Below are 22,000 nucleotides of genomic sequence, written 5' to 3'. Positions count from 1 at the left end.
TTAAGCAAAAAAATAAAGATTGCATATGTATACACATACATTATATACATAGGATTCCTATACTGTTTCAGTTGGAGCAAACAATGAAATAATGATAATCTCAATGACAGGTGTTTGTGTTTGTTTTTTTTTTTTAAACACATATTTTAACTTCAGACCAGTGTATTTCAAAATTGGAAACCTTACTAAACATACTTAATATATTTAGAGTGCTCAAATATTAAAAAAGAAACAACAGTGACTTTTTTCACCAAATGCAAATAGGATTAAATCTGAGTACTGTTGTACAAGAAAGATTCACGCATTCATACAACATCAGCTCCATGATTTCAGTGGTTCCGTTAGTAATCTTAGGTATGATACTTCTAATAGCTGGTCTAAAAGCTCTAGTTATAGTCAACACAACAAAAAACACTTCTGTACATACAAAGGCACAGTTATTGGTATTAGAGCACAACCTGCCCATTCTGATGCAACTGGGTGCAAGATGTGAAAGATAACATCTAGAAATAAATAAAAATATAAGTATTATATGATTATATATTCTTATATAAGAAACCACATAAGAATAGCCACTGGGTCAAGGGAGGTGATTCTCCCCCTCTACTCCACTCTCATGAGACCCCACCTGGAGTACTGTCTTCAGCTCTGGGGCCCCCAGCACAAAGAAGACCTGTTGGACCAGGTTGGACCAGGTCCAGAGGAGGGCCATGAGGATGATAAGAGAGCTGGAGTACCTCTCCTACTCAGAAGCACAGCTGAGAGATTTGGAGTTACTTAGTCCAGAAAACAGAAGGCTCTGGCGAAACCTTATAGTGGACTCCCAGTGCTTAAAGATTGCCTACAGGAAAGCTGGGGAGGGACTCTTTGCCTGGAAGCGTAGAGACAGGACAAAGGGGTAATGGTTTTAAATTAAAAAAGGTCAGATTTAGATTAGAAAGATTATTAAAAATAAATTCTTCACTCAGAGGGTGGTGAGGCGCTGGCATCTATTTCACAAATAGATGAATATAGATAGAGTCAGAAGAACATATTCCAGCATGGAAACCTGTGGTGGCTTTACCGAGCTGGGCAGCTGAACTCCACCACAACCACTCTCTCATTCCCCCTCCCCAGACGGAAAGGGGGAAAAAACATGATGGAAAAAAAATCAAGGGTTGAGATATGGAGAGGGAGATCACTCAACAGTTATTGTCACGGGCAAAACACAATCCGCATAGGGAGATTAATATCATTTATTGCCTATTACTATCAGGCCAGAACAGTGAGAAACTAAAAGCAAGCTACAAACAAGTTCCCCCCATCCACCCTCTTCTACCTCCTCCCCTGAGTGGCACAGGGGAACGGGGAATGGGGGCTGTGGTCAGTCCCAAATGTTTCATCTCCACCGCTCCTTCACAGTCACTCCCTGCCCCTGCTCCCCGTGGGGTCCCTCCCACGGGATGCCGTCCTGCCCGAACTGAGCCTGGGGGTGCTGCCCACAGGCAGCAGCTCTTCAAGAACTGCTCCCACACGGCTCCGTACCACGGGGTCCATCCATCCCCCAGGAGCAAACTGCTCCAGCACGGGTCCCCCACGGGTGGGCGGCAGCTCCCCCCAGACCCCCTGCTCCTGCGTGGGCTCCTCTCCACGGGCTGCAGCTCCGGCCCGGGGCCTGCTCCTGCGGGGGCTCTCCATGGGCCGCAGCCTCCTCCAGGCCACATCCACCTGCTCCACCGGGGGCTCCTCCACGGGCTGCAGCGTGGAGATCTGCTCCGTGTGGGACCCATGGGCTGCAGGGGGACAGCCTGCTCCACCAGGGGCCTCTCCACAGGCCGCAGGGGAACTGCTGCTGCCTGCCTGGAGCACCTCCTGCCCTCCTGCTTGCACTGATCTGTGGGGCTGCGAGGCTGCTTCTCTCACATTTTCTCACTCCTCTCTCCCAGCTGCTGCTGCCCAGCAGTTTTTTCCCCTTCCTTACATCTGCTCTCCCAGAGGCCCACCCAGCGTCGCTCACTGGCTCAGCTCTGGTCAGCAGCAGGTCCCTTTTGGAGCCATTGGGAGCTGGCTCTGATCTGACATGGGGCAGCTGCTGGGCTCTGCTCACAGAGGCCACCTCTGCAGCCCCCCTACTACCAAAACCATTGCCACGTAAACCTGATACAAAAACAGATCAAAGTTTTCTGTTGTCTAATGCATTCTACATGGTTTTCAGCAAAAAAAAAAAAAATAAATCATTTAGACTTCTGCTTAACACCTTAGTTTCTTAATGAGCAATGTTTCATTCCAAGGACAATTTTTTTCTTTCAAACTATGCCTGCTATTTCTGCTAACAAAGCCTAATTTTTTCATTGAGTTTTCTCATGAGATGGTTTTCATGGCCTTTTGTCTGCAGACCATGTGAATAAAACAGGAACATATTCTGCCATCATGAAATACATTAAATATGTAACAGACCTGATCACCTTTCTGCAATAAGAGTAGTGCATCAGACAGAAATCTTCATAAAGTTCTGTTGAGGAAAATTACTTCATAAAATGCACCACCAATGTAAAAGATTCTCTATAAATCTGTTCCTTCCAGAAGTCCTGTCCAGGTCTGGGCATCTGTGGAACATCATTGACAGAGGTGATGACTGGAATATCTCTCATAAAATACTGATTTTCTGATATATTATCTGAAGGATTCACTCAAGGCTCATCTTGGTCCGTTCCAGTGCACCCTTGGTACATTGGGGTACCTCGGAGAAAGAACAAGGAGAGCACTCTGCTAATGATAAAGCAGGGAAAATGGTGCAGCTGGAGGAGGCATGTGTCTACAGCGGAAAGAAGTAATGTGTCAGGTATGCCAGTAATATTCAGTAATGAAATCCTTATCTGAGAAACAGTGTAACTGAAAAAACTTCATTTATTTATCTTGAATGCTTCACCTGTGAAGCTCCTTGTCTCTGTCTAATGAGATAAGGCAATTAGTGAAACTAGTGGGACTCAGCCTTAAAGGCAGTGTCTCCAGACAGATTGTCTCAAGACCAGAAAGGTCAACATAAGGTTGTTTTGATCCCCAGGTTCTTTGTCCTGATGTTACAAGAGAAAACCTTAAGAACCATACCTAGGGCCAGGGTTGTCAGTGCTGTTTGCCTATCCACTGCAGTGTTGGTGTTGGACTGTAATATAGACATGCATTTGCAAATCTGAAGGTGCTCTGGGCCTTTTGAAATGCCCTATGACATCTCAAACACCAGCATGCATTTGGTAGATACAACATAGCCCCTACAAAACAAAAAAATCATATTGATCAGCAGATTGAGATTACAAGGGATGCCCTACACCATCTCAAATTGCAGTTGATAAAGCAACTGAATTGAGCTGCATAAATGTTAGCTAGGTGTCTAAGCTTCAATTACATTTACAGGAGAGTAAGTTCATCTAGTTGATCTAGTAAATGAAACCTGAAGAATTATCCCACTACCTCCTAAAATAAGCTCCTATTGGACTGATTTTGTCTCCAGAATCCACTGACTGTAGTCCCATTGACTAGCTTTCCATTAACTGTAACAGGAGCTTAGGCACCTAATTCATATGCAGACACTGAAATTAATTATACTGACCTTCAATCTGACTAAAATGAATCCCAGCCATGCAAGTCTCAGGGTAGGTTCTGGGGGTTTACGGCTCCTGGATAGTCTAACCAACAGTCTTAGCAGCATCACAGCTGCTTACTGGAGTTGATGTTTCGTTCAGTTTCATCAAAGTAAATATAGAACATCATCCTTTTTTTGTGGTTATTTTCCAAGCTCAAAATTTACTGGAATGTCTGGATCTCAGGAAATTTCAGAATAATTTGGTCTTTTTATAGTTCAAGCTGAAATTGAAACATGAACTGGTAGCCTCATTTTCAGATAACAGGGTTCTCCTTTATGTAGCTCTCCCTGAGACTAAAGAAGTTTATGTAACTTTCACCTGTATTATTTTATGCTTTCACGGATGACCTATTGCCCCTCCCTCCAGCCTAGAATCCCTGCTATCTTATCTTACTTCCAGCAAACAATCCACAGGAATCTGTGGGTTAAAAAAAAGAATTGAAAGAAAGAACATTACTGTGAAGCTACCCTCCTTATCTGGAAGACTAAAGCTCTGGGAACAGTATGGGTCCTAACCTGCATGGAACAAAAATTGTAACCCCTGATCTTTATTTATGTAAGAAGGAACCATCTTGTGTAATTTATTTAATAAAAATAGAATTCTTGGTGAACTCAACAATTACACTGTTACTTGCCTGATTATGCTTTTATAATGATTTGTCAATTAAAGCTAAGTACATTTAGAGATTAATTACCAGGAAATTGTAGCTGCTAACATTCCATCAAAATTTGTTTTTTGCTTAAAGAACAGTGTTGCTGCTCAGGGACCAGCTTTGTTACCTTTTCTCCCATCTCATATAACATGTTGATGTCCATCGGCTAATTTAAAGAGGAATAACATAATTTGGCCTGGAGTATTTAAATCTAGCAACAGTATTGAAAATGAAGACATGAAAACAAATAATCAATAACTGAGATCAAAATATTCCTCCTTCATATGTTTGAGCACTTGGTAAAAAGTAATTACTTGTTTCTGTTTCAATTTCATTAAACGCTAGCAAGCTGAAATATCTAGCTCCAAGGCTAAATTAGTCTCTTGCTGTTTTATGCAAGTATGAACCAAGATAAGACAGTTGGTCAGTTACAGAATTCTTATTTTAATCTGTTCTTCTGGGAAGATTCTTCAGCTAATTGGAAATGTACTTTACAGATTGATCTTTCAGAATTTGCCAAATAATTAATTTTCAAATCTTTTAAGACTACGTTGCTCCTATCAACAAGTTGTTAATCTGTCTCTGACTGCTATGCATCTTGAAGCTTTTAGGACATGTGTTATACATCCTCATTCCTGTCCAGTTTCTTAGCATTCCTGAATAACAAATATTTAGGACACAGATTCAGCTCACAAGTTAGGCATTACATTTCAGGCATTTTCATGTAGATAATTACACACGTATAGTGCATAAACTCTCAGTATAAACCATGGAGAGCTACACTTTTAGCGAGCTGATTCTAAGGATGCGATTCAATTGCCTGTACAGAAGTGTCTAATGCCATTTGAGGTGTCTTATTGTAGCCTCTATAGCCTTCAGCTTAGGACAGTCAAACCAAATTTTTCTTCTTCACAGCAATTTATATACTACTTTTTCTTCTTTTAATCATGCATAATGAGACCTGGTTACTCCTTAAGGGAACAGGTTACTCCTTGTCTTAGACTCACTTAATTCTTATTAAGTACTCTCTTTTTTCACACTACACAAGATCTCTAGATCTCTTTTAATGTCATGGATTACATTTTATAGACTTCCAGTCATTCTTACTAATTTTGCCTAGGCTTCTGTTGCTTCCCAGTTTTCTTGAAGAATCCTACCCTTGACCACAAATAGTCAACTCAGACCTTATCAACATAAGTCCAATTCCTTGGAGGATGTTGTTTTTTTTTCCCCAAAAAAAGATGTTACGGGCTCATGTGTAGTCTGAGATCAACAGTAACCCCTAGATTTCTATGCACAGAACTCTGGTCTAACCAGGTATTGCCCAGACTGAATTTGGATAGGAACAACTACTTGAATAGTTGTACTGTGCAATTGTCTATGCTGTTTTTTTTTTTTTTCCCGGGCCTATTTTGCCAGTTTGATAAGTTTATTTTTAACTCAAATGACATACTTCAACATGCTTGCAGTTCCTTCAATATTCTTGCAGCCCCTCACAGGTTTATGTCATTATCTATGGGGTTTTTCTCATGCTTACTCTTGCTTCTTTAGTAGTAACTATGGGAACAGATTATTCCATTTGCATGAGTTACACAGGGTTAGATGGCACTGTTCCTTCATGGAGGATAGGAGAAATAACTACTCCAAAAGCCGTTTAGGGCATGACTCTAAAGTCCTTGTTTAGTTTTACACTATCAGATCACACTAGCACTGAAATCTCAGAAATATTGAGATTGAGATATTGATACTGAGATATTGCGTGGAAAGAATCTAGTATCTTCTCATGAGGCTTTAATAACCTCAAAGACAAAAAACCCATGCCTGACTTATTTTCCACAAAAATGTACAAACTGGCTCTAATTATCAGGAACATAAGGAATATAGGTCTTGAGAAGAAATTTGAAAAAAAGTGTGCTGACTTTATCTGTCAGATTCACTGGAAAGTTTCAGAGTTGGCATCATAATTAGGCATGAGTTTTTGAGAAACAAATGTGCTGATTTCTTTCAATGGAAATATTTATCAGAAAAGTTCATAATTAATGAAGCATTTTCATCATGTCCTAAACCAAAACAATAGTAGATGCAGTACTGTGTCTTTATTGGTGGCAAAAATTATATGCTTCAGAAAACAGTACAAAAAACATGGCATAATCTGTTCTTCACGACTGTCTCATCCTGCTCCCTAATATCAAGCTGTCTTAAACCCTGAAGCATGTTTTTTTTTTTATTCCTTCCACAAACTTATTGGAACGAACTGTTATGATTCTGAATATTCAGTCATTTATATACATTTCTACCCCTAGTTTTCATTCTCTATCACATTTGTCTCACAGCTCTTCGGATTTCCTGAATTTAAAAAACCTCTTCAATCTCCAAATTACTAAATCACGTCTTTATGGAAATATTTCACACTGAAGTAAAAGGTGGTGGCTTTGGACTTCCCAAATACAAAGTTCTCTGTATTGTCATTGTTGGCCAAAAGAGTCATTCTACAAAAGCATATCCAGTCCTGTTCCGGGGCAGATAAACCACAGCTGCCAAAGGTGACACTGGCTGCAGAATGGAGGGATATAGGATTAGAGTATCTGTTTCTCTTTAAAATAACAAAACTCCCATTTCACAGTGATACACAAAAACAGCAGCAGTTGGCAAAACCCCTCATATTAATTTCAATCCCAGCAATATTTACATTTTGTTCCGAAATATAACTCGTGTTTCTGTGTACTTTGAAACAGATGCTGTATCCATAGAGTGGGTGAAGTGATGCTTACAAACATGATAGAGCTGTGCTTCATTTGCTCGAGTGCGCTGGGACAGACAGAACAGAACACCTCCGTGGTCTGAAGAGGACTGAAAATCTGGAGGTCCCAATAGTCGCCCCACACTTGCTGAGGGCTTTCTGTGTTGCTTTGGACTTGTCACACATAGCAATATTTTCCTAGGCTGGGCTAACATTAAACATCTAAATCAATGATGCACTTTGCCACCCAAAGACATCCAATGCTATGAGTTACCAGTAACTCTTATAACATCTAAGTTATAAGAGTTAGGAGCTTAAAAACCTCTAACTCTTATTAAGTAGGGATTTAATTTTAGCATCTTAACAATGATCACAATAGCACTGGTTATATATACACTACCATATACCCACCAGTGAAAATCAAGATATAAATGGCATCACATTCACTGTACAAGAACAAAACAAGAGACGTACAGAAAAGCTGTAGGGAGGTGCTCAAAAAAACTGTGCCTTTTTGACCTAGTTTGCCATAACATACTTCTTTATGATCAGTAACCCTGTAGGCTACATCAGTTAAACTGATGATTCAGACATGAATGACTTCGTATTTATTTAGATCACACATATTTAGGTGTATGGTTAAGTATGACACACAAACACACACAAAAAATAAAACAAGAAACACTGTTTCACGGACTCCTGCCTCTGGGCTTTACCAAGTCTTTCTTTAGCCATGCACACAACACAGGACAAAGACTATACATAATAATGATTAAAAAGCCAATAATTGTCATACAAAAATAAATTAAATACCAACTAGGCAAATGGTATTACTTGCCTGTGGCAAAGACAACATTCTTCGACACCAGTCTGTATTCCACGATGGAGAACTGAGGAAGCTCAATCCTTTCCACACCAGTGACTGCATTATCTCCTCCTCTCCAATAGAATTCTATGTCGTCAGTCGTGTAGCCATCTGCAGGCAAAGCAGGAGAGTAAGTGAGAAACAACAGTGGACTGGAATGAGCGTCAAACCAGCATACGTGGTTTGTCATTTGTGGCAATGAAAAGAATAAGAACAGCTGGAGTGGTGTATGAATTTTTGTTCTGTATGCCTGCTAGAAGCTCTCCTGAAGAGCTGCTCCATTACAGTCTGCACAGGAATTTGAGACACAATACTGTTGTTTTTGTTTTGTTTGTTTGTTTTTTGTATCATCCCCATAAAATTCATGCTAGGACTAACGGCTCCTACGAGATAGAAATTGCCACCCATTATCAATTTCAGGGATTGCAGACTGCTACCTGCAAAATCATAGATTAGTATGATTTATGACATTCAACACATCTAGCACTGATACCAAGTGTATATTGACACCAATAATCATCAGAGAAATGCGGATTATTCCATAAATACAGACAAACATAGTTAGGGCAGATCTTTTCCACTCACACTGAAGAGTGTGAGTCACACCATTTCCATTAGCTTCTGCAGTGGAGGACTCCAGCTGAATATAGAGTATTAGCACACAATCTCCAGCCAGTAGCAGAAATGGAGCAGGAACTCTTGAAGCAGAAATATACATCTGAATATTGCAGTCCTAGAACATGACTAGGTGGAAGAGAAAATCTGGTTTTGCATGGAACAGAACTACAAACCACAAATGGGGCTGATCTGAGAGCCCAGGGGGTCCTGCGGCAAGACCATCTGTGCATAAAAAAGCACACTGAAAGAAGATGATATCATAGTGTTTACCCTCTTTAAATTTAATCTGATTAAAATATGAACATTCATTCTTGTGTTGAAGATAAGCACCCAGTCGCTGCCCCTGCTAACTCAGGCTAGAACAAATAACAGCTTCATTCTGTCCTAAAACTGTTTTCCTAGGAGAGATCCATCCATGTAGAAATGGATGACACTTCATGTTTTAAAGAAGGTCAAATAAGCAAACAAAAAATCCAATGGGTGATAATTATGTGATTCATATAGTGCTTACAGTCTCCAGTGTAAATATTCTACAGTTGTACAAAAGGAAAACCACCCCGCATCCGAACTAGGTTTTACATTCATCTTCTCATATACATACAGCTTTCTATTTCCAGAGTACAGTTCTGTTCATCTAGCGGGTATCTTCTCAAGTCCATCATACAAGCTGCAGTGGTTGTGATTCTGAAACACAAACATCGTACAGAATTACTATACAGCCAGTAATCCTATTTTTTAATTTTTTTTCAATTGATGTTGTTGTTTTCAAAGTGAGGACACTGAACAATGGCTTTATTGTAATTGAGAATCTGGTCCATACTTTTACATTGAGCAGCAGCTTACAACAGCAGCTGCACTGAGTTCAACAGAACTCACTGTGACTTACACTTAAGCGAAAAGTCCCTTTGTGACTCGACCTATCTGCATATGCAAATATTACAAAAACCTTTGCTGAAATTAAAGAATATGACTTAATATCAGAAAACATGAAGCGATAAAAGTCTGCTACAGATGTCAGAATTATTAGAGCTGTGTGAATTACTGTTCTGTGGCAGATGGAAAAAAAAAAATGAAATGCTGAAAAACTGTTTCAAGTCCAGCAAAATGCTTTGTTTTAAAGTTAAGTTTATTTCTCTAGTTTTCAAAAGTAAATTAAAAGGGATTTTGTAACCAAGTGCCATATTGAATTCTAAAATTTCCCCCAACAATATATTTTTGCTTTTTTTATTTCCAGTGTAGGCAATCTAGCACACTAATGATGAATTTGCAAACCATTTCATTACTGATGAACCTGCATTTTTATACTATGCATTTTCATATGCATTATGTGTACTAGTTTAAAATTCAGGGGCAGAATTTCAAGGGAAGAGAAGTAAGTGCTTCTCCTCAACTCTTACATGCTAAAAAAAAAAAAAATACAAACAAACCACACCTGTTTTCATTATGTATGCCTTAACCGATTCTCCAAGAAAATGAAGGAAAGAATGCTTATCCTTAACAAACTGTTTATTTAAGTGGATAACTTCACATAAAATCCAAGGGAAGGGAGTTGTAATACCCATTACAACTATCTCATAGGACAACAGAAGTTCTATGACTGTCGAAGGCGCTTTTGCAAGAAAATATTCTAATTTATTTGCACAGGTAGAGACAGGTATATGAGCACAATGGCAATGGATGGGTCAGGAGAGGAAAAACCTCAACGATCTGTTACTCAGAGTATTTTCTCATTTGTGTTCCTACCAGTAGACAGTGAGAAAGGCATACTCTGGATCTTCGTCCCTCCCAGACACACCTATAGCATGATCTGTCGCTGATGTGCACTCTAGGCACCCTCCGAACACCTTTATATAAGTCCCACAAGCTTTCAGGTACCAAGTATTGTGATAACAGGAGAATATTTCAGGTCAACCCATCTCCAGCTACCTGCTGGGAAATGCTCTGGGTCTACACAAGAAACTGCACATTCTTGCTCAAGTACCTTTTTACACTACAGCAAAGTGTAAGTTTTTAATGTCATGAATATCCAGTAAAAACCATACAAATAAACAAACAAAAAAAGATACAGCTAGATATAGACAGAAACAGATTTACCACATTTATGCAAAGTAAGTTGAATGCTCAGAGGTCTCTTCTGAATGAACTTTTAAGCAACCAAATTTAAATTGTACAAATGTTCACCAAAAGCAAATGTTAATTGCTCAAGCTTGTGCATGCTACCAAGAAGAACAGTTTTATTTTTTATGGGATGGGATGCTGCCTGACACAGTGGGACAATGAGGTTTCAAGAAGTCATCATCACAGCAGTGACAGAGAAACAATTACAAGCCAGAGAAAGATAAAGTTGTGCACAGATACACGTACATTTTGCATGAAAGCGATAAATAAAAGAAATATTTTAAACTGATTAGAGTTCCCTATTCCAGTTATCTGTCCTCTGGATATAGCTTCTCTTATCTTTCCCTGTTGCTTTATTACTGGACCGATCACCTTCAATTATACTGATATATTGTGCAGGGACCCCATCCACACTACGCTGGGAGAAGAATGTTCTACTGACAGAAGAATGTTGTCTGTACCCCCAAAATTTACAATATAAATCAGTCTAGGCAATATAAATACTTTTTATGGGACTGGGTCGCAGTCCTGATGGCTAATTTGATCCTCTTTTCATCTTGATTCGGAAATACGTTCATCCAAAAAAGAACAGAAGTAAATCCAGTTGCATTGTCTGACCAATCGCAATTAACCTTTTTACCTTGCAAACGTCAATCATGCTTTATACATGGGTGATAACTACCTGAGTCCTTCCAGATGAAATAAATACATTCCTCCACTTTACTTATAACATTTAATATTGTATTGCCTGAGAACAAGTAGTCTATATATGGCAAGTATACAAGCAGTTGGAAAGACTACTTTTGATCTCCAGTCAGTCTATAGTGCTATTATTTCTGTTTTGGCCTATTATGGAAAAAGCTGTTGTATAGTCTTATGCTTGCATATTGTTCTGAACAAGGCGGGACAAAGTCAGTATGATACCCAGTGAAAAAAGTTCCCCAGAAATGGGTTGAACTTCAAAAAGCTACTGTTCCATTCCCCCATAGTCATGGACTTCTACTGCAGTAGCAAACTGCTTTCTCTGAACAGAGATAACATTTGGATAACTGAAGGTCAAGTACTTCAGAAGCAAGATAAATTCATTGTTCAGAAGAGAACACAGAGCCAGTGTGGCCTGTGGATCACTTTTTTTGTATGTTTTTGAGGAACTGCTTTGCTCCATGGATATCCTATAATCGGTTGCAACCCGCCAAATTTCCCTATTATTCTCAGCAACCTTGTGTTTTGTGGCACATAAAATTCCAGGTTCTGGTCTCAGTCCACAGGATGAATCATTGTCTCCAGACAGCAGCTTGAGACCGAGGCCACCAGGATGCTCCCAAACCACAATACAAGAAGTTAGGCTAGTGGCAGAGCAACACAAAGCTCAAGTCCTTAGATCAACAGAGCTACAGGTTAGATATTTTCTTTCCCTGATCACAATGTCCTATATTTTGCCAAAATTTAATTTCAGACAATAATTCTTCATTAACTTAGCTGCTTCACACACAGCAAAATCTGACCATGAATATTGAATGTTTTCAGAGGAAAGGGAATGGAAAGAAGGTTGATATACATGAGCTACTGGTGAAATTCCTGCCAAGTGAGTACTATCAAGTGAAATGAAATCTGCTTGTGGACATTTCTGTTCTACAGAAGAGGAAGATAACTTATTCAAATATGGTATTTTATGACAGATAATCCTCACCTGAATGATTCCAAATATTTTTAGAGTATGGCAGAGAGACTTTTATTCATTGTTATGATCACAAGAGTTCTAATCTCCATCACTTTTTTATTACATTGCTGTTGGGGATGGTTCTTTAGATAAGTACAGGAAACAACAACATCTTACATCATTTTTTTTTATATTTAACTACTTGTGGAAAGAATCCTAAACCTGCAGTGTTCAATACTGGGTACAAAGTATGCAACATGAAAGTCTCCTTTTGCTTAAATTAATTATGAACATTTTTTGAACATCCTGTTTCCTTAAAACTTCTTAATAGGCTGAGTCAGTTTTTATTTTGTCTAGAAAGATTCATCCTACTATAGCCCATACATGATATCTCACAGGATTTAAAGAGGTGATGGACCAATACTCACCTCAGATTAAAAGTTCACCTGCTGATAAAAAACAAAAGCAGGTAAAATAATGATATTGTAAGTCTAATCCATCTGCACCGCATTTCAGATCTCGTTTATTTTTAAACTAGGGACTCTTTATCCTGAAATTAAAAACACAAGAAACTTCCTGTGATGGAAATGAAGTTTACATTGGCAAAGACTTGTTTTGCTGGGATAGTTTAAATCATTGGACCATACAGAATAACCTGTCCAAACAAAGGAACTTTTTGATACTACCAAGTCTTCCAGTCAGTTTTTTGCTTGTGTAATCATATGTCTTAAGGGAGGGATTTTTCCACATTCCTAACCATAGAAGCTATGATCGAAAACAAAAAAACGCAGGCCAAGCCTAAAACAGGTATAGCACAGGACAGCGCAAGGCCACTGTGCAGCTCTGTTTGAAATGTAAAACATTGCAGTGTTGATCCCTGTTTGAAAAAATCACTGAAGGTACACAGAGTCATGGTCCTAACAGTGGCTGACTCCATTTAACCAGAACTGTTTGTGGTTTTCTTTTTCTTTATAGGCTGAAGTCACGTCAAGAGGCAACATATGCCCACGTTCAATCTTACTGCCTGTATTTGGAACGAAATTTTCAGGTTTACAATTAATGCTTGCCTTTCTGCTTCCTATAGCCACTGGGCTTTCCAGATATGGTGACTCTACATAAACAGATAAAACCTGACTGAAGATGCTTCTGGCAAAATTAAGAAACATTGACTGTGTCATTTATTTTCTACAGGCATCTTTCAGAGTTGCAGGGAAGGTTACATAATATGCTGCACACTGTTTGTAATAACCTTGTACCAGGAAACAAATATCAACAATACATAACAATGGCTATGAAATCTTCATCATGAAAGTACAGACCTGAGGCCATAAAGCACCGTTCCATCTGGATGAAGGCGAATCATTCGATTCTTCACAGTAACGCCATGCACAAATGATTTCTTGTCATTTAAGAAGTAAGTGTCAGGCACCCAGAGTTGATCTGCCACTCGATTATCAAGTGTGAGGTTGAGAGGTATGCCAGCATATGCCAGTCTCTTGTCTCTCCAGTACTGCTGAAAATACATAGTCAAAGTGTAATCCTGGTGAGAAAAAATAGAAGTACAACAGTCAATCATACTTGCCATAACTAGAAAAACAATCTTTTTTCTCTGCCACTAGTTGAATCTGCTGTTGGTAATTAAAAAAAATATATCAAAATCTTAAGAAATACAACTATTATTAGTATCTTTTGTTCTCCTTTTCTTTCATGTAATCCTTCTGAAAATTACCTGAAATTATGATATCTGTGGAATAATAAACAACAGCATAGGTAAATACTGTAACCTTTCCCACTTTCAAAACTGATAGAGGAACTGAAAAACATCTGATGTATTTTAAAGCAATGTTCTAAATCATATCTGAAAAATAACCTGCTAAGATGTCACTTATACATGTGTCTGCGTGAGAACACATCTTGCAGCGACATAGATTTTCTCATCAACAGGCTACATATAACACATACTAATGTCAATGTTTGGTTTTCATAATTTTGTCAATAAAGTTCTATAGCGGTTGTGAAAACCTGTGATCGCTAACTCGAGATCCTAAATATGAATATAGACGCCTAAAAGATACATTTCAAAAATCTTCCTTTCATTTTAGAATTTGTTAACTTGCCTTGGTCATGTCATAATAACACTGCGTTGAAATACTCTAGAAGTCTTAGCTAATATGCCTCATTTGTTAGCTTCATGCTATTATAAAAATATATAAAACTGTATGGGAACATTTCAAAGTTAAGTGCCAGCAAAACTGAAAAGAAAATCATATGAAATAGCAAAATTTCCTGTTTGAAAAGAAAAACCTTTATGTTTTCTTTCTCTCATAACTTTCAAAGTGTGGAAGAACATTTCAATTTTTAGGAAGCCTATTTTTATGCATGAAATAAAAGAAGTAAGCAACTGAAAAATAATACTTTCTTGTATATGGAAATAGATGTTTAAAGTCAAAGAAAACATTGCTTTCAGGTCTAATAATATTGCTGTATTTAACATTAAAAAAAAAAGAGACTAAGTACAGGCCATTAAAACTCTGATTTTCAAATTACAGAAGTGCTTTAAACAATAAAACTATTCATGAAACTCTTCACAAAACACTGAGAAATTTATGTGATCTCCAAACACATTTAAATATTTAGCAGCAGGTGTGCAAGCCACAGGATACCTGCATTTGCATCTGGTTCTACAAGCTGGAGATACAAAAGCCCTCAGGCTTGCTGCTTGTTTGGGAAAAGGATGTTCAGGGTTTCTAAGTACAACTGTTGGGAATGGCCCATTCTTGTAATGGGTCTCACGTGGAGACAACCCAATTTCAGGCACTGATCCTGCCCTGCTTCCCTCAACCCCTAAAGCCTCTCATTGAAATCAAATTTAACTCTAGATCGCCTTTCATACTCAGAGCCTTTGCATTTTTTTTCAGTGATTTGTTCTATCTAATGAGGCAGCTGCTATAGCTTTAAGAAATCAATTTTAATTGCTTACCAAATAAATCATTACAGTTATCAAGGGCAAGCTGTTCCCATTTTAGGAAACTGATAAGAGACCTTTGAAAACAAAAGGACCCAGAGATGGGAGAAAGGAGCCCGTGTGGAACTGCCTGAATGGAAACTCATCCTTTGAAACTCAAATCTGACATGACTGCTCAGGAAAACATGCTCCAGTATTTCTCTCAGAAGCTTCCTTCGGCGGGACTCCTCGTCACTGCTCATCAGCGAGGGAGGTACATGCGCGCTTGCCTCGCTCCCATCGGGAGGAGCACGTCTCTCCTCCTGTTCCATGCAACCGGCTTTCTGACACTGATGCGTTAGAGTGAACATCCTCTACCAGTTCTGTTACTGCTTAATTAAAGCCTGTTTCTATTAACATTTTAAAATCTGCTGTGTGCTTGGCTTTTATAATGCTTTGCACGTCAATGTCAAGAAACTGGGGATTATAAAAGCTGTAGACACATGCGCAATATACCAACCAAAGCTCACTAAGTATAAATGCACAATATACAGACAAAACACCACCAGACGGAAATAAAGAAATGGGGTGGCAATGTATAGCATTGAAAGAAGCAGACCCAGATAGCACTAAAATATAACAGAAGCAGTACATTTGAATATCCCAGAACTTTAGGCAAGTTCCTTTTTCCTTTGGCTTGAAATAAAATACATGCTAACAGCTAATGAATGGAGAAATTAACTAGCTACGTAAAGTATGTGTAACAATACTAGCAGTAATATTCTGAATATTCTGTCATTTTATCTGTTTATTTAACTAAAATTACTGTGGCAGGGAACAACAGAGAAAGGAGTTTACAAACTGCATACAAAACCAGCAACATCCAGCAAACTGCAAGAACTTCCAGCATCTTGGCTGAAAGAAAAACAAAATACTGCCTCTGAGGTACGCATTTTATTAGCACTTCCTCAATTAACCTTCACTTCTTATTTCATCTCAACTTAAAAACAGCTATCTATACATCTGCTAATGTATATGACTACATTTGCACGCATTGAAAGTAATGATACTCCAACTAGTTGTTTAAAAATCATATCACATGCAAAATATCAGTTCGATACCAGTTCTTCACTGGCTATCTACTAAGGAAAATGCTTAAGAAGTATCTTCTGCAATGCCAGTCTACTATCCTATGTCTGCCTCATCCTACTCTCTGGACTTCAAACAACAGACACAGCAGAAACAGACTGCCCAAGAAAGGCTGCGTGCCTCCATATACCTTGACGGATCACTGTACATTTGTGCTCTGCCAACTGACCTGCTCTGAAGATGAAGGGATAGAAAGAATGAATACAAACCATGGCTATTTACCATCACGCTTGTTCTGATAAGCTCAAATCAAAAAAAGCATCATCAAACATACTAGAATGGCACTGAAACTACTTGGTAGTGCAGGCAACAATAGAATGAGCAGGGAAAGTCAGATCTTCTGGGTAGTTCTACCAAAGTTACTACTGGAAACTATGCTGTATGCTTATTAAAATATGACCTATGAAGATGCCAGCATTCATTCTTTGAGTAGCTAATTTGCTAGGCTTTGTACCCATGATGGAAATTTTCTCCTTTTCTGTACTCCAGAGGAAAATGCTAAAATGACTTCAGTATGGATTCGAAAAAATGCACTAGGTATCTTTTAGGTAAAATGAGAAAATGAATTTTTGCCCCTAGGTAAGTAGCCTACAAAGTTTAGTTAGGGCCACCTTCCTCCAGGGTAGCTTATGATGACTAGCTCTGATATAGAGGTCAAGAGGGTAGATGTCTAAAGCTAGAAGAGATTAATCCCACTACAGCTTCAGCATTAGGTGCTATTATGTCAAAGAGGACACAGAGCCGCCAGCTTTAGGAAATTCTAACTGTTGCACAGAGCAGTGAACAACTTCCTCAGCTGCAAAGACCTCCATAAATCATATTTGTTTTCCATACAATACCATACCACATTCAAGGTCCCCTTTTTCCCTCTCCAGTTCCTCACAGTAATTGATGCTTCACGTCAAGAATGGTAAAAAATAAAAACAACAAAACTAACGAAAAAAAAACAACCAACCAACATGCTTGAAGCCCTGACAGAAGGACAAATACAGTGCTTCTGAAGTACAGGAGAAATGTCCTATCCTCAAAATAGGAAAAGCTTGACTGCACAGGCAACATGAGCTTTCTTCTGTGTATTCAAAGACCATGGACCATCCTACGAGGGTAAAGAACTATGACAAGCATCCTTCACCTTTATCAATGCAGCAATGCCACTAATGTAAGGAGAGGCGCAAATAAAGGTAGCTTGTTGTTTTTAAACACAGTTTTCTCTGGGAAAAACAAAAGAAAAAACTCAAATAGCAGATAATACATGAGAAAGAATTTTGATGCAATGGTAAAGAGGTGTATAGTGCAACTTAAATAGATCATAATGTATCTGTCCTTTTTGTGTGTATTATACATGATTTCAAAACATCTTAAGCAAGAATTATACACTCACAAATATTATATATGCTAACTATGTTAAAATAAATTTTTCAGTGTTTCCTACATGTTATTTGTCTCTTCACTGATTGAGCATGCCATGCAGGAAGTGCAACTAAAATTTAACTACAAAGTCAGTTCAAACAGGCAGAATGCATTGTATTACACTACTGAACAGTACCTTATGCACAAACCATAGGACTAATGAATTATAAATACTAATACAATGCAATATTAAACACAAAAAAATTTGTTTTCTATTACAGGGTTAGCTATCTCTATTTTTTCTCTTTCCTATTCAATAAAAAGGAAAGAATTCTTTTAAATATATACTTTGTTCATCAAAATTAAATTAAAAGCAGCAATTATACTCTAAAATTGACTCTCACTGTTTACATTCTTAATTTGCTATGTATTGAGGACGTTAAAGTTACCCATTAGCTGTAAAAACATTGTGGTTCTTCAGAGCGACTGCTCTGTAGAACACTATAATTAATACTTATGATGGAATACTATTAATATGGCAGTTAATCAAACTAAATTATTCATGTAAAACAAATATATTGAAAATTACTGGAAATACTGGAAAAGGTTGTGCAAAAAAGAACTATTCCGTTGCTTGGAAGGACAGCCTTATATCTAATGAGGTCCAGAGTACCGTCTTAGATTTTCATTTGGACATAAATTCACATTGTTGTTTTCCTGACCAACAGACAAATGCAACTATTAGCATCAGCTTTTGGATAATTTAGTTTTTCTGACCTAATAAAGTAAATGCTTATTCAGTGGATAAAAAGATGTATGATAATCCATGCCTTAGTCTATATATAATTACAAGGTCCCTTTCTTTCCCTTTCATATAATTTCAAAAATTGCCTGCTGTAGTATAAAGAGCTATTCTTGAACCATTGATGATTGAGTTGCATCCTTCCCAATAAGCCCAAAGTGAGTTGCAAAGCCAAACTCATGAATCTTATGCATGACAACACAGCTGTAAATCTGTTCCCCTACTATACACAGAAGAGACCTGAGAAATAGATTCATGAACACATTAATTCACAGTTATAGTTAATTTAAACATTAATTTAATAAAGACATTCAGAAAGGCTAACCTTAAGAAGTTAGATTTTACCAGCAATACTATTCAGGTGTCTGAGATCATCACTTAAACATTTTTTTTTCTCAGAATTCAAAATGTTCTAAAAGATTCAACAACTTTCACATTATAGAAAAACATTATCTATTACATTTTACCTGTTGACAGTGTGATTTTTCCCAATGCATCTAAACTATGTATTACTTTGTCAGTTGTCAGTGAATGGAAAAAAGTCACCAAAGCCTATTGTTCTGCAAAGTCTTTCACAAGAAAACTGCCTGATCAGAACCTTGCATTGAAACTGGTGTTAGATAGACATAGTTTATAAGCAGCCTAAGCGAAGGAGATGTATGTACACACAGAGACGAAAGCACACATGTACCTTACCTCACCAAAACACCATTCTCCAACATTTTTAACATAATATAACCTGCTGTTATATTAAAGATTCGTCTCACCTATAAGATCCTCGTTCACGCTTCTCTCCAACACCTACAAAATGACAGGTTGAAAACACACCACGTTTTCTCTGTCACGTGGCTAAAATATTATTCTGTTAAGAAAATGCAATGCTCAAGTATCTTAATTACACTAATTTCAGTGTGATCCTCCATGCATCCATGTTGTCTTGGTATCTTTGTAGCAAATTACCATGATTTTTTTCCCTCTTCTACTGAAACTCATGCAGTTATAAATAGGCATAAGGAAATATTTAGCTTACAAGAACCCATTTGATACTGCAAACTAAACTTTTCCAAATGAACATATGATAGCGTGTGTCTATCCTGCCCTCTTCTTCTTATGCTCTTTGGCACGAGAGTTTCCATCTACACCGCAACCAGGGTGCCTTCACCAAAGAGCCTGTCCCCCGCCGAGCATCTCTCCGTGCTCCGAGGAGGGTTGCCATACCAACCAGCGCCAGGCTTTCCGCATGCATGCAGAGGGAGCATGGTTGACATAGCAACTGGCTAAAGCAGCCTGCTCCCCAGCTTTTCGGGGAGCCGTGGTGGTCACTGCCAAAGAAGTTTTGGAGCAGGAACAGAGGGAGTACTTGGGCAGCCGTCAGTAGGCACTGCCCCATAGCACATCCCTGCCACGGCCATGGGAGCTTACTTGTCAAAAGATGGATGTTGGCTTTTCTCTTTACATGTTCCTCTGCCCACAACAAATTCACGCTACCATGGTTTTGGGGTGTTCTCTCATCCAAACATCAAGTTTCTGCAAATATATCAGTCCGAGGACATAAGTCAGGACAAGAAGAAGCTAGTCCCAGCTATTTAATTCCTAACAGGTAAGGGGACAATACTTGAATGTTCCTTCTTTGATTAAAAGTATCATGGGCATTACAATGCCACAGTAATCAGGAGTTTCTATTCTCAAAGGACTGATCAAAGGAAAACTAGCATACACTTTTACACATCAAGGATATAATACCCTCTGATCTGGTGGCAGAAAGCTAGCTAAAAGAAGCTATGGTCTTTTGCTACACCCCTCAAGATCTGTCCAAAATTGTATGGTGAATTGTATGGCAGAATCAAAATCTACTTAACAACAGACAGATGAAACATAAAATTCAATATCTGGTGGAGCCCTCCTACAAAATATTAAAAAAGGAGGATAAATAGAAAATTCAAATATTTAGATGCTATGCTAAAAGACAACCCTAAAAGAGATTAATTAAGGAAAAATAAAAACAAATAAATTAAAAAATATATATGCCTTATAAAAACACTTATCAGAAAGAAAAAACCCGCTAGATCCAGTGAAACAATGAACCTGCTGCTCGCAGCACAAATTTATTTATTTTGGAGCTGACAGGACCTCAAGAAAACAGGTACATTTAATTGCACTAATTGAAATCCTACTAACAGCCTACGGGGAAGAAAAAAATCAACCTTTATCAGCTGTCAGCTAGTTCCCACAATTGAAGCAGCTGACCTTAGAGAGATGGGAACTGACAACTAATGGAGTGTGCCTCCTACACAGTCACGGGATGTGCCACCAGTGAGTTGGAGAACTGAGCTAGTGCCCTAAAATCTTAAAGCTATGGGATGTTTTGCCCGTTATGAGATATTTGGGATAAAAAATTGAGATCTACTAGGTACTCATTTTAGAGAACAAATGACTTCTCACACTTCTGCATCATTCCTTCCAGAAATACATCAAGTTATAATTCTCTTTGGCATTACTTGAATTATCAGTAAAAAATCTGGAAGGAAAACAAACAAACAAAAATCTCAAAGTTCTTTAAGTTGATCTTACTTGTTGTATTTGTTCAATACTTCCGATTTCTTACTCTACTGTATACATAACCCCTTCAGTGTCTGCAAGGTGTACCAGGACAGCAGTGATGGAAGTACTAAGAGCTGTGCATACACAAATGGCTTTTAAATACTGTGACCATAAATACGTAGCTCCATGACACTCTAATTTGCTATCACTGAACATCAAAACCACCCAAAACAATTTTCAGTAAAAGCCATATTTCAGGCTAAAAATTCTACAGTCTTTTTGTCACTATGAAATCATCAAAAGATCTTTTTTGAAGACACTTTAGAACTTGTATGATATTTTTTTAATCATGCCAGAGTTAACAAATAAAACAAAACTATATTTAGGAACAGAGGGCTAAGGAAAACATGCCCTTGAATGAAAACTGAAATACGTGTCTGCTGCCATCTACACTTTTTGGTTAAAAAAAGGAATATTTACTCTGGTGTGAGGAAAACTTTTAAAATTTTCTCACCTCCCAGTCTATTTATTTTGCTGACTTTGGGAACCAGCCAATCTCACTGGCACTAGAGCATCAAGGCTGATGCCCAAATTCCTCCTTGTTGTCTGTGATTATCTGAACCACCAAACAGTCCTAAAGGAAATCCTGTTCGCGAACAGCAGTATGAACAAAATGCCATCTGAGAAAGTGAGTGGGAACATGATGGACATCAAATGCTTTTAAAATGCATAACTTGAAACATTCTTCGTGTGCTTTTCAATATTGCGGCCCATGAAGTCTGGGTGCGCTGGGCCTGAAGGGTACCTACAGACCTGGCCGTCCCCATCCTGCCCAGGCCCCCGCATCACCCTGGGGCCACCAGCCCCTGACACAGTGGGGCCGCAGCAGGGCTGGGCTCCAACTCCCCATCTCCCTGCCCAGACATGGCCCCCACCCAGCT

The 22,000-nt window shown here is 38.4% G+C and overlaps 1 protein-coding gene across 7 annotated transcripts in view; it reads right to left on the bottom strand.

The window, feature by feature from the left end:
- GABRB3 (gamma-aminobutyric acid type A receptor subunit beta3) overlaps positions 1-22,000 on the bottom strand; it is a 116,549-nt gene that overhangs the window by 19,068 nt on the left and 75,481 nt on the right. For 3 of the 7 annotated variants that reach the window (XR_010826651.1, XM_066983465.1, XM_066983456.1), the window contains exons 4-6: positions 13,593-13,813; positions 9,097-9,179; positions 7,851-7,988 (exon numbers count right to left, since the gene is read on the bottom strand). Coding sequence is in view for 6 of the 7 variants with exons in the window: in XM_066983465.1 (XP_066839566.1) it covers positions 7,851-7,988; positions 9,097-9,179; positions 13,593-13,813 (442 nt within the window). In the remaining variant the exon portion in view is untranslated. Of the gene's footprint in view, positions 1-7,850; positions 7,989-9,096; positions 9,180-13,592; positions 13,814-19,285; positions 20,494-22,000 lie in introns of those variants that run through there. The other 4 variants (XM_066983487.1, XM_066983493.1, XM_066983480.1 and 1 more) reach the window with 4 other exon arrangements.

The sequence above is a fragment of the Anser cygnoides genome, chromosome 1 (assembly GCF_040182565.1).
Source record: "Anser cygnoides isolate HZ-2024a breed goose chromosome 1, Taihu_goose_T2T_genome, whole genome shotgun sequence".
Lineage (NCBI taxonomy): Eukaryota > Metazoa > Chordata > Aves > Anseriformes > Anatidae > Anser > Anser cygnoides.
The sequence above is the reverse complement of the archived record's forward strand: the minus strand, read 5'-3'. Positions and strand labels throughout refer to the sequence as shown.